The 12,627-nt window shown below is 40.5% G+C and overlaps 1 protein-coding gene across 1 annotated transcript; it reads right to left on the reverse strand.

The window, feature by feature from the left end:
• Nucleotides 1-6,378: 6,378 nt before the first annotated feature.
• Nucleotides 6,379-9,963, reverse strand: fgf19 (fibroblast growth factor 19). The gene is made up of 3 exons (XM_006804168.3): nucleotides 9,733-9,963; nucleotides 9,536-9,639; nucleotides 6,379-6,769 (listed from the first exon to the last, which is right to left on the reverse strand). The coding sequence occupies exons 1-3, from the start codon at nucleotides 9,935-9,937 to the stop codon at nucleotides 6,455-6,457; spliced, it is 624 nt and encodes a 207-aa protein (XP_006804231.2). The 5' UTR covers nucleotides 9,938-9,963; the 3' UTR covers nucleotides 6,379-6,454.
• Between the last annotated feature and the right edge of the window lie 2,664 nt (nucleotides 9,964-12,627).

Raw genomic sequence — 12,627 nt, forward strand, 5'->3', positions numbered from 1 at the left:
TGACCTGAAGTGTTGTTTACAAACATGTTGTCTTTTCTGGGCCTGAATTCACTAATAATGAAAAAACGTTCTCTAGTTGCACCAAAGAAAAAGTGAAATTGTGGGAAACACAGATGTTACATCCTGCAGGGCACAAAGAGGAGGCGAGACTGTAGCGTGTTTATCATCTCTGTCATGAGTATTTACACACCTGTACAGCACCATTAATCTACAGGCACCAGCCACTTTAATAGGAACACTTGTTCAACTGAGAGCTAACAGCTAATCATGTGGTAGCAACTGCATGTAGACTTGTTCAAACTGAGCATCACAAAAGAAAGAAAGTATCCGGGTCAATTCTGTGTCAGGGAGACTCAAGGGCTGTGTCCCAATTCAGGGTCTGCAGCCTCAACGATCCTCAAGGGCCGCGTACTCAAAGACCGCTAAGGCCGGAAGTGCGAGGCTTGTGAAATGGGACGGTCTAGCCTCCGTCGCGCTGCCCAGGTTGCCTAGCAACTATGATACTAACAGCTGGAAACGTTTCATACAGCTTTGTTTGACAGAAATGAAGGAGAAAGTCTTTTGTTCATCTGTTTGTTTCTACATGAGCTTTGATCATTCTCTGATTAAGCTCAGCTATTGAACGGCGTATATTTTAAAGTAAAGGCTTTAAAACCAAGTTAGTACAAACGTCACTAATGTCACATGACTTTGCCGACATGTGGCCAACAGGAATGTTTTAATGTTCTTCGTTATTAAACATTTGCACATAAATAAGTGACGTCATGTTCAGTACTTACTTAAAGTTTACTCTTCGGGCACCCCTCATCGTTTTTTTTCGGCAAAATTATCCACACCCACCGCCGCGCTATGCATTCTGGGATATGTTGGGCCACGAAGTCTACACCGCCACGTCCTTAAAATTCAGGGAAATGAAGGACGCATTTGAGGGCCGCATTTCGAGCAGCCTTTGAATTGGGACAGCCTTCGTCGCGTCGCTGTGATGTAATCGGCCTTAAAATGCGGCCTTTAAGGCTGCAGACCCTGAATTGGGACACGGCCGAGGACGTGTTTTCTGGAGTTCCTGAAGTTTTTTTCAGACTGTTGTTTTTGAAAAAACTAATAAAGACAGCATCTTTGCCAGCATTAAATCCAAAATGAACAATTACTAATAACTCAGTCTGTGTGTGTTCTGTCATGTCGTGTTCATTCGATCCACTCAACAATTGGCAGGTCTATTTGAAAGTAAATAGGAAGAGGTTATCTTAAGTTATTTAATTCACAAACGAACATAGTTCCCAGTTTAAACGTTTTCTATTTCAAGAAAAATATGGCAGCAACATCTCTCAAAAGATTTGTGCCATGGATACGTTTCCCACTGTGCAGCATCCTGTTCTTTAATATCGGTCGGTAAGGTCTGGAGGAGGAGATGATTGTTGTCCCGTTGTTGTCTGATGATTTTCATGATGCTGCAGATGTTCTCAGCTGGGGAAAGGTCGAGAGTCTCGCCTGCAGGCAGCTCAGTTCAGCACCCGAACTCTTCTGCTGAACACACATGCTGCTGGGACAGCTGCATGTTATTATCATCAGCTCCACATGAGAAGAAATTTTCCAACATCTGTGGGATATTGCCCAAAGAAAAATAGACTGTACGTGATGACAAGATAATTTAGCCTCCCGAGAGATTGCAGATGCAAATTAGTTGTAAGCCATGTTTGGTAATGGCAGCATTTCTATGATTGTCTGACTCGTCTCTTTCTGGAGAAAATGACTCAAAATTCCTAAGATGACCTGGTCTGGTCCAGTGTTCTGTGACAAAACATCTTCTAAGCTCAAAATAAAAATGAATTAACTGCTCCGATTACACTACACGTTGTCTCCATTTCAAACGTTTTCTTTTTAAACCTTTGGCAGCGTTTGAGGGGGAAAACTTTGAAAACATAATTTAAGAATTGTCTCAGAATTTTGTCACCAGGATTAAGTGATTGTACCATGAAACTTTGTGAATATGGGATCTTTAGAAATACGCTCCTCAGTTCAATACAAGGACTTTGTGTGGACAGAAAGGGAACATTTAGCAGCTGAAACGCTTTGGCGAACAGTTTCCAGCATGTACACGGTTTGTCTGTAACTTGTGCAAGGAACAATGACAACAGTTTTTCTGAAGGTTTCACAAAATACTGAAATAACAAACGTCTGCAGCTGCTTTCTTAATATTCTACATGATTTGGAACGGGGGAAAAGGCAGCAAAACACTAACTGAAGTAGAGAAAGTTTCTGTTGTAAATAGCAAAAGTTGTACAGAGCCACTTTTAATCAGGGCGTCTGAAATGCAAAGTGTCTGGGACACTGTGAGTTCATTGTAAAGCAAACAAACTGTAGCAGTGGTAGATGATTACCTCATCGAGCTTTTATTTATAGCGTTCCTTCACTTTGAATTATTTAGTTTTACAAAAGAAAACAAATCAACGTAGTAAACGTTTTACTGCTAATTTGAACTGTCAGGGGTTTCAAACTGAAAGGAGCTGCTGGGACGTCATCTCATTGGAGCCACGTCAGTGTTCAGGCAGTACAAAAACAAACAAACAAATAAGAAAAGACCCACAAATATATCAGAACATTTTGTGCCATTTTTTCCCTGCAAACGTGAGTGCAAACCTTTTTTTCCTCACTCTTAACTAACTGAAGTTTCATTGAACGACCAAACAAACACATCGGTCCTGTCTGTGCAGACACGTGGCAGCACGTCTGTCGTTCTGTTCGTATGTAACACAATCAAAATGCAGACATGAGTGTTTGAACTAACACAGCCTCAGCATGTTTGTGCGCTCTGCTCATGTCGCCTTCACATGAAATCATTTTTGGCTTTTTAAAGAACTTATTTTAACTTTGCACTCAACAACAATCCTACCTAACACAAGGGTCATATTGCTTTATATGTCTTCACGTCAGTATGCAGGCTGCAAGTGGCCCCTGATTGATGTCCATCACTGAACAATGTTGGTTATTCAGTAAATGAATGTATAATATAATAATTATTTCATTAAACTTTTTCTTCTTTATTGTTTTGCGTTTGCAGTGTGTAGATGACGTGTGATTGCTGTCTGACTGATCTGGGACCTGTTATTTAGTATTACGTATATTTGTTGTCAGATTAATTGTTTATTTGACATGTTTGAAGGAGGCGAGGAACAGATGGATGTGCACACAGAGAAATAACTTTACTTAATAACTTTTGATAACAGCGTTGTGTTCAGACTGAGGGCAGCTTGTTTCAGAGCAACGCTGACTTCAGGCTTAATGTACAAAATACTTTATACCAATACACAAACAAAAGGCTTTGACACGTCATCGAGGTTATGTTTTTGTTTTTCACATTGATATCCTCCCAAAACCAGCCTTTTCATTTATGTCTCTGTGATGGACATTTGACTTAAATCGTGCTACACAGAGGACATCCTGGGCTGTCCATCGATGTCTCATGTGTGGCCCCTTTTTGCTCCTCCAGAGGAAGGAAAAAGGAAAAGTTGAACTGGAATATGAATTTTCCTGGGTTTTCTGGAGGATAGACGTGGTGTCCTGTCACTGACTGACGGTGCAGCAGCTCTCGTTATTGTTTTATTTTAACTTTGTCAAATGAAAATGTTTATTTTTCTTCCTCGTTGGGATTTATGTGAAAGACAAATGGCAGCTATTTGTCTTGGAAGGCTCATGAAGCCGGGAATACTTTTCCTGCACATTACCCTCAAGACTGAAGCTTGAGCAACGACACTGACAGTCCTGCTGTAAATCAAGATGGCTGCTTGAAGCTGGCGCTCCGGCGCATGCGTCAGAAAAACCACTGCTTCAGACTGTGAGGAGGCTTCACTCGTTTGGCCAGAGCTGCGTGATCAATGAAGCTTTGCTGCTTCATTCAGTGGTTTATAAGGAAGCGGATCGTTCATGTGGAGTTTATGATGGTGACAGACAGCAAAGCACTTCTACTGAGAGAAATGGAGGCAGTGAGGACGAGAGGAGGTTCTGTCATATGGTATTAATATGATTATGTATTTGGAGTTGATTTTTGTACAGTCAGGTGTGTTTGCCAGGTTTGTGTTTGTTTCTTTTATCTGAAAATGTGAAAAACGTAAAATGTCTTAAAACAAAAATCTGCATTTGTTAATATTAATATCAATAAATAACTTTAGAAAGACTGACATTTGACTTCAATTTAATATAAAATATTTTATTTTTACTAATAATCACAAGTTCATAAGCATTTCTCTTTCCAGTTCCCAATCAATTCTACCCATTGGTCAAAAATACAGAAAACTATAAATATAATTTATAAACATACCTGTCCAGGTACATGGAGGCAGGACCTCACAGCAGAAGTATACTCCATAATGTGTTGTACATTATTATATCTATTTTTCATTTATTGTATTTACCAACATCAAGAAGTCGCGACCACACCATGGTACAAGCTTAAATAAGTTTACTGATGAAAATTATTTATTAAACAAATAAACACAACAATTTTTTACCACAAAAATACACGTTCACAGCAACACAACGGCGGCACAATATCAGACAGAACTCCAGTCTGCAGAGTCACAATGAAACAGTCCGTTTATTTTGTAGATTCAAGCTGCTTTTCATATTTTCACCACCAGATGTCACCAGAGAGGACTGTGTTGAAATGAAGTGTATTTCAACACAAGCTTCGTTTGGCCATCAGCACCTGTAGTCCAGGCAAAGTGCTGGAGCTGAATGTGAGGACAACAATGATGCTCTTTCTGAAGCAGAGGTCGTCCAGAGCTGTGACTGTGGATAATTCCTGGATCGTGACTGTGCTGAGTGCAGGTGAACACTTTCTCTAACATCTCTTTCTGTCTCACTACCACAAGGACAGAAGAAAATCTTTACCCCCACAGCACAATACCTGCATCCAATTTAGATTTAAGCTGCGTATGTTTAGACTTTCATTTATTAACCTCCTCATATTTATTAAAATGTTTTTCTGCACCATGATGAGCTCACTGAAATTCTTCAAATAAACCATGGACAATTTAAAACAGCTCGTTTAAGAAGTTTCAAAGTAAAAGCACCGTTGGTCTGTAATGAACTTTAACAGCTGGATATAGCACCAGGTATTTAAGCAATTGTTTATTTATAGCCACCTGAAAAGGGATCATACACTGCTCGTGCTTCTTTGATATGCTTTGTGTGTTGTGCAAGTGATTATTTATATTAAAAAAATTAAAATATATGTAAGAGAAACAAAACTACACAGTGACCAAGCATGAAATGGTTCATCATATTAAATTAGTTCATATATAAATCCCATTCACAGAGGTTGATATAGCACCTCGTTGGATATATGATCTATCATGGACAAAATGCTGATTCTTATGGAGCTCTCACAGCACTTTATAATCTGTCACACACACATCCTGTCACACTGATGAAAGTGTGTGTGACACACTGGTGAACAGTATCGAGCTTCAGCTGCAAACCCCTGGATGAGCCACTCCTACATCCTCACATGTAACAGGAAACAGGACATACTGAGTAAATATGAAGGTACGATGATTAAACAGGAATGACACTGATATTTAAACTAAAGCATTGGCTGTAGTTTTACAGTACAAACTACACTTTATACTGCAGTCGTTCTGCAGACATTAGAGCTCAGTGTGGAAACATGAAGTCCAAACAGGTCCTGCCTCCTCCATGCTGTGTGCTCATCTTATTCTACACCTTCAGTTCACAAAGAGAGTCAGTCACCACTCGCTCTCTTTCCTACAGAGGCCACTTCAACATATCCTCCTCTGACTGACTTACCCCACGACTAACATCAGGCTCAGCAATATGAAAAAGGTTGTGTGTTTCGTTTATAGCGTTAAGCATTCTGACTGGTCTGTAAAACTAAAAAGCTGGAAAAATTAAATTAGGATAAAATGAAATGAAATAATTAAAAAAAATTCCATTGATGGTTTTCAGGAAAAGTCTTGGAAACCGTCTCACTGCCTGCACGCCGAGGTTCTGTATGTGTTGATTTGAACACTCTCTGCTCCGGAGCATGATTTACTGTGGCGATGTGAAGAGTGGAGCACCTCATCGACAGTAAAACTCAAGGTTAAACCAGAGGTTACCTCACTAAGCCTAAATCCTGCTTCATATTTCAGGAACACGTCGGACTCTTTCTTTACAGCCTTCACGGCGCTCCTCAGTCAGCTGACTCATTCCTTTTCCTGCATGTTTGTTGCTTTTTGTTTGCTGTGATCAGTGAGCACCCTCACCTTGTCGTACCAGTGTCCTGTAGAGCATACACACTACACTCTGGTGGATCTGCTCTTGTAGTCTTTTGGGTCACTTGTAGTCTTTTGGACTTAACAGAGCTGCAGGTACTGTCCCGGTGCAGGAATGCTGCCCCCTGGTTTTACAACACTCGGACACCCCCCGGCATTAGCAGGTGTCTTAGAGCTGCAGCTCATCTCTTATGGAAGCTGGGGCTGTCAATGATCTGAGAGAACTTTCCAAATGAATCTATTGTGTCCACAGCTTCTTCTGTTTTTGCTACTGTCACGTGGTCACCGATGTTTGCCCCAGGGGAAGGGATTTGGTTCAGAGTGCTGATCCTGGGGAGGAACTGGGCCAGGGCTGGATCTCCTCGGTCTGAGCCCTGCAGTCTTTGCCGGTGGTTTCCCAGACTGAGCAGGACTCCGTGTCTGTCAGAGATATAGATGTTGTACCCATCTGGCAGGATCTGCTCTCTGAAGACGCAGTCCTCTCTGCTGTAGGCATGCTGGAAAAGTTCACATCACCGTCACATGTATCACATGTATCACTCTCCACATTTACAGTATACTTTATTATATCCTTTATTTGAAATAAGTAAAGAAATATGTTTTTTTGGCGTTTGTTTCCACTCAAAATCATTTGTTTGCTGATCCTATATGCATGTCGTACACAGAGGGGTAAGGGTTAACAGGGACTATTAACAAAAACACACACACACACACACACACAAACACGTAAACGGCACTGCAGGTTCTTCGATGGCTGTTTACTTTGACCAAAGATACCGAGCCAGAGGCCAAGGTTGTTGTTGGTGCTGCTGGGTCTTTTCATTCAGCTTTTCCCACTTTGCAAACACACTGCCCTGCACCACACTGAACAAAGGTTGATGAACCGCTCGACTATTTGAATGAATGACTCTGCTGCTTGCAGTGAATATGGAGACGATTAACAACATATCAGCAGCACGGCAGGCCTCGTCACTCGTGTCTACAGAAACCTTTCTGAAGACGTTTGCAGTTCAAACTTACATCAACTTTTTTATGTTCACCACTTAGAGTTCAAATGTCAGCTCACACCAAGTGAAACTAAAGTATTGAAGTAAAAGTGCTGAATCAGAATATAAAGTTTGAACCAGTAATAATCGAACTGTGCAGGTGATGAAATGGAGAAAGATTAATTATTAATCAATCAGATTAATCAGTTAAAACTTTTTCCAATTTTACAAATAACACAAAGATGAAGAAGAAGCTTATTTTGCCTCTGTTTGACTTCATGTGTGTCTCCTCATATGAAGAAAACACGACACAGGCTCCGTTTGAGACGACCTGTGGTCATCATGGTTTCATTGTGATTGTCTGTGTGAGCTAAAGTTTATTAGCAATTGCTGGATGAGATGCAACTGCAGTTGTAACTATTACAGCTGTTTCAGTACATGAATATAACATGCATTGTAATCCTGTGAAAGCTTAAATGCACCTGTACTGCTTCCACAGGAGTTAAGAGGAGAAGTAGCAGCCAGCTGCTCCACAACAGCAGAACTTTAGGCCGTTTGCAGGTCTGTGCTAACGTGTCTCAGTCTCCAGGTGTGGATGATCCAGTAAATGAGCCCCAAGGTCAGACTGTGCAATGCTCAGATAAACCTGCATCTCTAACTCGATAGGCCTCCGTTGTTAAACGTTAAAATTCATCACAGCAAATTTAGAAAAAGACTGAACCAGTTGCTTCTTCTCTCTAAAAAGAAGACATCAAGTAGAGATGTCGGGCCATGATGTGCAGCACCGAGGAAACCAAGCACAGTACATGAACACAAACATCTCAAAGCAGCTGTGAGCACTGTGGTGAAGCGCTGATCATGTGGGCACCTTACAGTCACTGAGCCAACCATGTGTTCAGCAGAACAATGATCCCATCATAGCAACACATTTACAACAGAATGGCTGAAAAAGTGATTAAGATGTTGCAGTGGCCCAACTCAAGCCAACTAACATGCTGGTGCACGTTTAAGAGAGCTGTGCATAAACAAATGAACCACAGCGACTTGCATCAACATCATTAATGTGAAGGAATAAAGTCCTAATGAACATTACTGCTGAAGGTGGTTCTACAACAGGGGTGGGCAACTCCAGGCCCCGAGGGCCGGTGTCCCTGCAGGTTTTAGATGTCCTTGAACCATCACAGCTGATTTAAAGGCTAAATTAGCTCTTCAATGTGTCCTGAAGTTCTCCAGAGGCCTGGTAACGAACTAATCATGTGATTCAGGTGTGTTGACCCAAGGTGAGATCTAAAACCTGCAGGACACCGACCCTCGGGGCCTGGAGTTGCCCACCCCTGTTCTACAAGCTACTGATTCATGGCGTGCACTTAAACTCGTACTGCACAGAGTGAAAATGTTGTTTCACAGGAAAGGACACAAGCAGCATGAATATAAACTTGGTCTGTGGGGGGGGGTTACATATTCTTACTTTCATGTTGGGTCGTTTGCTTGGTAATACAGAACAAACTCTCCAGAGCTGGAATTTCAGAGACATTTCCAAAACGAATATTTACTTTTGCTTGGAGCTGCTTTCTGAATGTGTTTGGGCTCTAGGACGAGCTGAAAGGTGAGGAAGAAGCTGCTCATGGCTCCATCGTGAGATGTAACACCCCCCTCACAACTTTTATTATTTGGAACTGAAACAGTAACTGAATTGTGTATTCTTAACTCTAAAAACATGTAATAACTGACAGATATTAGTAATAATATTTAGTAATAATTCGTTTTTTCATTTGTTTTTGTTGCCATTTTTCTATTTTGTTTGTTTGTTTACACTCTGAGCTTAAACATCGCATGTGTCACTTTTACTACACATGTATGCTTTACTGTTTGACATCAGCATCACTCAATCTGCACACAAGTGTGTGACATTTGTCATGTTTTAAATGAACTGCATGTGTCAATTAATCAGATATGCTATAGTTATTTTTGTCCTTCTACGTTGTATTTTAGTCTTTTATGTGTGTCAAAGGAAAATTGTGTGTATATGATCAGCTACATGAAATGTGCTCTTTTATTTTCAACTAAGCAAATGTCTACGTGACTTTTGACATGAACTCTTCTGTGATAAACAACTTACAGCTTCCTCTTTCTGTAAGAACATGCAGATTAGAAAAAGGGGAACCTCAGCTTTTGAGTTTGGAAAGAATTTTGTATCTCTGGTTTTGATCAGTGATATAAATAAAATATGTATTCTTCTCCTTTTGTTAGTATTATTAGTGTTATTATTCTGCTCACCGATGAGTACAGTGTGCCGTCGTCTTCTATGCAGAGAAACCTTGCGGTTGCTACCCCTCTGATGACAACACGGCCTGGACCCACTGGACGAATCTCCATTAGGCCTAAAATGCAGATGTTCCCCACAGTGAAGCTCACTGCGGTTAGCAACAAATACTGCAGTTTGCAGCCGTTTGACTTCAAAGTGTTGCACTTACTGTGCAGAGTCTGGACGGCAGAACCACGGATCTGTCCACCCTCGCTGATCAGCAGGTGCACTCCTGGTCTGGTGGCGTAAAGGTGCCTGAGCCGCACCACCTGGGCCCAGCCGTGGGCGACGTGGGGCCCGTTGTCTGACAGCGGCATGCAAACCACTCCAACACCAAACAGCACGTTGACCATGGATACGATGAGCAGCAGCATGATTCGCGTGTTGTGGCTCCCTCCAGCTGGTGGTGAAGTAAGTGGACCTCTTCCTGCGCAGCCTTTTAAACGAGGCTCTTATCAGCTGCAGATAACCCCTTTTCCCAGAAACACACCACAACACACCCCTGCACAACATCCAACTGAATCATGGCTCGCCGCTGGCCCCCGCCGAGCCCATGTCAGAGTCAAAGATCAGCTGAATGCGCCGTCACATACGGACTGTCCTGCAGACTATAAATACAGTCATATAGGTTTTTCTTTATGAGCAACATATGATGTTAGGAACAGCACGTACAAGGAGATCAGTGTAGGAACAGAAAAACACTGCAGGAGACTTTTTTAGCTGTTGTGTAAATGAATCGCCAATATTGTTGTGCATCCTTGTTCACAGTCGCTGCTGAATGAATACGAGATGTGAAGGACAAATGCAGCAAAGCGCGGTGCATTAAGACTGCGTTTCATTTTTAAACCAAAAATCAGGAACAAGTTCAAAGAAAACGTTCTTTTCTTACCTCCACAGTAATATACACAATATCATAAATACCATGAGCATCATAATCCAGGTAAACCTCGGCTCACACCTGTAGCCTCAGTATACATTATATTAATGACGTGTTGCATAATTACATTACATAAACTGTCAAATCGCACATTATTTGAGGATAGGGTAAAGTCTACACATTGGTCCGATCCATGCAAAGTTGTGAGGCTGGGTCACTCTACACTAAAATCACAGACTTCTTTCCGCTCTTATCACATTCTGGCCCGTGCTTCCGCTGCTCCGTGTTGCATTTACATACAAGTTAAACTGTAATCAGAGTAAATATCACCATTCACTAAAATGAAACCCGAGGCCCAGATCTGAAAAACCTCCATAACCTGTAAATTTATTCTTTGTGACTGCAGATTGTGTTCATGTCCGTTTCAGCCTCGACTTCAGTGACCAAGTTACTGATGTCACTGCAGAGTCTCAGTCTTACACCATTTTTAAGATCCCTGCAGATCCAGTAAAGATTTTAGTTTGTGTTTGAATAGTTGCTGCATTTTAAGGTTTTCCTGTAGAAGCTCTTCTCTCTTTCATATTCTTAACTTGCTGCTTGACATTTGCAACAAGAATGTATTTTTAATGAAATCTCTTCTTACTTCTGATTATGCAACATTTCACCTGCTCTGGTTTGCCTATAATATAAAAACTGGAAAGGTAAACACTTTGATCATTATGGATAAATAAATCATTTTTAACATCAACGTTTTTCAGAAACTTTGTGGAACCCAAAGCTGTTGAGCATCACTGAAGACAGGACTGAGGAGTCTGAAATGTTATCAAGCTCCCTTTATGAGGCAGTGATTGCTGAATTTTAAATATCATTACAATAACAACATTACATCCTCATTTATCCAAATACCATCTGTTTCCTGTCTATTTGTTGCCTAGTTAATAAGGACATAAACTGCACGTCTATGCAGGCTCTATCTCTGTCACTTAACCTGTCTGCAGAGCTTCTGCCACTAGATGGCAGAATATGAACTCTTCTCTTTAAAGCCTGCAGGGACACTGGGCTTTATATATATATATATATATATATATATATATATATATATATATATATATATATATATATATATATATATATATATATAAACTGGGGTTTATACATACAGGAAGTCACAAAAACCTTTGCATTGTTTTTCCTAATTAGACTTTGGCTCCACCTTATCATTCCAATTTTAACATTATGGAGTGTATAGACACTGATTGATTGATTGATGATTGATTGAGTGATTGTGTGATTGTGTGGGTGGTGCGAGGCCTTTAAATGTTGTCAGTGAAAACAAACATGTGATTTATGCTCCTGTTTTTCCAGATTTGCCTTCATTGCTGATGTGAGCAAGTATTCCACTAAAATCATAAACCGTTTATCATCATGATTAACTGCCATTTACTACATCACTTATTCAATGTAGCATCACAGGGTTATTTATGGTCAACTGAGTTATGAAATAAAATAAACTAAATATAAAAATAAAATACTGTTTATAAGAAAGCATCAAAATGCACCAAAGTATAATGATACGCTTCCTTTCTCTCTCAGTGCATTTATATACCATTGCTGCATGTCCTTAAACGAGTGTCTTCCCATTTGTCGTCTCTTTATACTTTTCTTTTGTCTTTTGCACTTCAGCCCTGATCATTCCTGTTAAACAGCTGGTTTCTGGTTCTTAGGGAATCATCTTCCTTTTTCTTTAAATAAACTTGTTTTGCTCTATAAATCTTCTTCTGATGAGTATTTCTGTGATTTAAATAAATAAATAAATAAACTGGTTTAAAGTGAACTAATTTGAACAGATTTGCAGTGCAGGCCTGAAAAGGTTCTCAGCAGTATTCTGATTACTGTCCTGGCATAAGTTTGTATTTCTGTGGCATAAAGAAAAGAAAAACCCATTCAAGGGATCCACTAAGTTCCCTAAATGTTCCCTAGAATGTTTTTAAAGGAAAAAATTAGAGTTGTTTGTGAATATTGGTTTGCTTGTTAACAGGCGATGGAAAGCGGCTTTACATCACAGAGTAATGCAGTGGGTTGACGGGCGGACATTTGAGAAGTATGGCTACTGATGGTGCTGCTTGTTTTGCTGAAAGAAACCTCAGGACGATAATGTCTGCACCCCAAGGAGCTAAACACATGCAC

The sequence above is a fragment of the Neolamprologus brichardi genome, chromosome 1 (genome assembly GCF_056152115.1).
Source record: "Neolamprologus brichardi isolate AB-2024 chromosome 1, ASM5615211v1, whole genome shotgun sequence".
NCBI classification, from domain to species: domain Eukaryota; kingdom Metazoa; phylum Chordata; class Actinopteri; order Cichliformes; family Cichlidae; genus Neolamprologus; species Neolamprologus brichardi.

Bases quoted from the DNA above. Each gene is read 5' to 3' on its own strand.
- fgf19 (XM_006804168.3), bottom strand. From the start codon at position 9,937: ATGCTGCTGCTCATCGTATCCATGGTCAACGTGCTGTTTGGTGTTGGA. The intron at 9,640-9,732 runs GTAAGTGCAACA...TCTGCATTTTAG, and splicing joins TGCCGTCCAGACTCTGCACA to GCCTAATGGAGATTCGTCCA. The intron at 6,770-9,535 runs GTGAGCAGAATA...GAACTTTTCCAG, and splicing joins ACGGCACACTGTACTCATCG to CATGCCTACAGCAGAGAGGA.